Below are 3,901 nucleotides of genomic sequence, written 5' to 3' on the forward strand. Positions count from 1 at the left end.
GGATTAGTCTGTTTCACTACTTGCTTTTTGTTATTCTTGTTTGCTGGGTTTCTGCTCTTATTTACTATTTGCTTTTGGAAAAGATTGCTTTTCTAAAAAGCAGAGATTTTCTGCTTTTATAAAAAATCTATTTTTTAGTTATAAATGACAAACAATAGATGTCTAACAAACACTTCAAATTCTGCCTTTTAATGTGAAAATGCAAACAGGAGGTGAAAATTAGTTAACCATACACCCCCTTAATATATCATTTGTACAAAAAGCTTGATTTGCCCATGAACTTTCAAAGTGTCTCGACAGCTCTCTGAATTTGCATAATATTTAGCTCCTTAAACTTCCGTAAAATGTAATCAAATAATCACTCGGTTGCAAAAAAAAAAAGTCAGTTAAATGCGGAATATATATTGTACATGTTTTAAATTGTTATTACATAATTCATAAAATAGATTAAGAATGGAGTTCTTACTTGCTCAACTATAAAATTTGTTTTCTCTAATATTAGAACCGCATACCCCGACCTTAATCGTTTTGCTTTTTAAAAAACACATGCATTACATTTTCCGCATTTAACTTACTTTTTTTTTACAACCGAGTGATTAATTGATTATATTTTACACAAGTTCAGTGGGCTAACTGAACATTTTATGTAAGTTCAGAAAGCTATCGGGATACTTCAAAAATTCAAGAAATCAATCAAACTTTTTAAACAAGTTCAGGGAACAAATGATGTATGAAGCCTAAAATTAATTACTACTATATATACCTTGGAAATATTGGTATACATTCTGATTCAAAACCGAACCAAAAACCGAATTTCGTATTAAAAATGTTAACTAAAACCGAATAAAAGAATATGGAAAATCTGTACTTTTTTAAAAAAGTTCGGTCCTTATCCCTTTAAATTAAAACTTTATATATTTCTGTTATTCAATTGGTAACCGAACCAAACCGAATTTTTGTTTCTATAATATTCGATTTAATTAACCGATAATTTGATTCGATTAGTAACCGAACCGATACTCACCTTTAACAAATAATTAAATTGAAAAACCGAATTCGGTTCGATTCAGTAATTTGGTTTTGCGCCCAATTCACACCCATACTTGGAAACGTTGTTAGTATCGTCAAATGACAAGAAAAGAATCTTTAAGAAATTCAAACCTTAGCCATCAAAGTTGTGCTCTTTAACCCAATTTAGGGAAATTACACCTATGGCCATTAAACTTTATTCATTTTTACATATCATTACTAGACTTTAAAATATAATATAAAAGTCATTTAATTTTACATTTTTTAATATTATAGCCATTAAACTTTAACTAACACCTCGAAATGACCGTTAATAACTTCAAAATAAAAATGTTCAATAATTAAAATTGTTTATAACGACATTTACCATAAAACTCAATTTTTTATTTTTCAAAATCATCATTTCTATGCCTTACTCTCTCTAAAAATTCACTTTTATCTCCTAATCAAACAACACCTACATGACTTCAAACCGGAAATTTTAAAGAATTAAAGTTGCTTAGAATACTATCATTTCTTGAAATATTTTATTTTGAGGTCGTCAATAGTCATTTTGAGTCGTTGATTGAAATTTAGTAGCCACAATATTAGAAATTCTAACGTTGAGTGACTTTTATATTATGTTTTTAAAGTTTAGTTGTCATATGAAAATTAGTAAAGTTTAGTGGCCATGAGTGTAATTTTACCCGCCAATTTTATATAAAAATCAAGTGACAATTATCTTATCTCCATTGAAGCAGAAGAAAATAAAAATGGAAGTTCAGATAATTTCCACAGAAACAATAAAACCTTCATCTTCTTCAACATTTTCACACCCAAAAATCTTCAAACATTCTCTTCTAGATCAACTAATTCCATCTCGTTATGCTCCATTAATTCTCTTCTATCCTATGGATAAAAACACAAACTTTGATCTCTGCAAAAGACTAGATCTTCTCAAGTCTTCACTTTCAGAAACCATAGCATGTTTCTACCCGTTGTCCGGGACGATTAGAGACGAGTTTTCAATCGATTGTAGCGACAAAGGGGCTTGTTTCGTCGAAACTCGGGTTAATTGTACCTTGGAGAAATTCCTCACAAAGCCTGATCTTTTGTCACTAAACAGTTTTCTTCCATGTGAATTCGTTTCCGACGAAACGATGGTCGGAACATTCGCGACGAATGTTCAAGCTAACGTGTTCGAGTGCGACGGAATCGCCTTTGGTATATGCATATCTCATAGACTCATGGATGGTGATGGATTGAGAATGTTTCTCAAAATGTGGACTAGTAGTAGTACTAATAAATTAGAACAGACGGGTTTCGTGGCTGCGGGTATGGGCACGCGTGCATCTGATATTTTTCATGCCGATGATTTATGGCTCCGAGACTCATCGAATGTGATGTCGGGGAGTTTTTTGAAAAAGGGTACTTGTAGTAATAAATCAAAACAACTGAATTTCGCGGCTGTGGGTATGGGTACGGGTGCGGCGACTCTTTTTCCTGTCGAGGATTTATGGCTACGAGACTCCGCGAATGCGATGTGGGGGAGTTTTCTGAAAAAGGGTACTTGCATAACTAAAAGATTCGTTTTTAATGCCTCCGCGATTGCCAAGTTGAAAAGTGAAGCAGTCGAGTCGGGGGTTTCACGCCCGACTCGAGTTGAGGTTATCTCGGCCATCCTATGGAGGTCTATGGCATCTGCCTCCGCAAAACTACACGGTTCTCGACGACCCTCATTGGTGAACCATTTGGTGAATCTTCGGAGGAGGATGGAACCGTCCCTGGTGGAGAACGTTTTAGGAAACTTTCTCTGGATTGCTCCGGCAATACACGACGGTCAAACCGAGCCGGAATTCGGGGACTTGGTAGGGAAAGTGAGAGAAGCAATAGCAAGAGTTGATTGTGAATTTGTTGAGAAAATGAGAGGTGAAGAAGGGAAAAGTGTGATGGAGAAATGTTTAGTGGAAGTGAGTGAAATTTGGTGTGAAAAGGGTATGGATTGCTTTGGATTTTCAAGTTGGTGTAATTTTGGGTACTATGATGTTGCTAATTTTGGGTGGGGAAACCCTATTTGGGTTAGTAGTATTGGTTTAAGAGGTTCATTTTTTCTAAATCTTATAATTTTGAATGATACAAAATGTGGTGAAGGGGTTGAAGTTTGGGTTACTTTGGATGAGCAAGAAATGGCTATTTTGGAAACGAATGAAGATATCGTTAGGTTCGTATCTTTGGATCCGAGTCCGTTACTCGTGTAGTTCGTATTTTCGTTGTTTTACTTCAACAGTAGATATAAAATGTTCAAGGTAAATTATGCCCATTTCCACTGAAGCTTACTCATTTTCATGGTATGGTTACTACAGTAGTGTTAACATGGACCATAATGACCACAGTGAATTTGGTCATTCACCGTTAGATGTAGGCTAATTAAAAGATGGATATTTAAAGCATCATAAGGCTTAGATTTAATCAACCTACATCTAACGGTGAATGACCAAATTCACATAGTCATCAGGGTCCATGTGAAAAATACTGATGGTTACTAAGCTTCAAAATGTAACATAAAAAGTTACTCAATTTTACAGTTTCTAACATTATCGTCAGTAAACTTCAATCAACGCTTCAAATTGATAGCTGATGACTTCAAAATAAAAAAAAATTCAATAGTTAATGATATTCTAAACAACTTTAATTCTTTAAAATTTTCGTTTTGATGTCATTTAGCTGTTGTTTTGTTATGAGAGAGAAATTGAATTTTTAGAGAGAGAAAGTTCCAAAAATTGTGATTTTGAAAAATATAAAATGAGTTTCATGGTAAATGTTATTTTAAATAACTTTAATTCTTGAATAATTTCATTTTGAGGTCGTTAACGGTTATTATAAGGCGTTAGTT

The 3,901-nt window shown here is 33.6% G+C and overlaps 1 protein-coding gene across 1 annotated transcript; it reads left to right on the forward strand.

Moving 5' to 3' along the window:
- The first annotated feature begins 1,777 nt into the window (after window positions 1–1,777).
- Window positions 1,778–3,328, forward strand: LOC136200888 (stemmadenine O-acetyltransferase-like). Its single transcript, XM_065991395.1, has one exon. The coding sequence runs from the start codon at window positions 1,782–1,784 to the stop codon at window positions 3,264–3,266; it is 1,485 nt and encodes a 494-aa protein (XP_065847467.1). The 5' UTR covers window positions 1,778–1,781; the 3' UTR covers window positions 3,267–3,328.
- Window positions 3,329–3,901: the final 573 nt, after the last annotated feature.

This window comes from Euphorbia lathyris, chromosome 7 (assembly GCF_963576675.1).
Source record: "Euphorbia lathyris chromosome 7, ddEupLath1.1, whole genome shotgun sequence".
Classification (NCBI taxonomy): Eukaryota; Viridiplantae; Streptophyta; class Magnoliopsida; order Malpighiales; family Euphorbiaceae; genus Euphorbia; species Euphorbia lathyris.

Coding starts and splice junctions, on each gene's coding strand:
- LOC136200888 (XM_065991395.1), top strand. CDS start 1,782: ATGGAAGTTCAGATAATTTCCACAGAAACAATAAAACCTTCATCTTCT.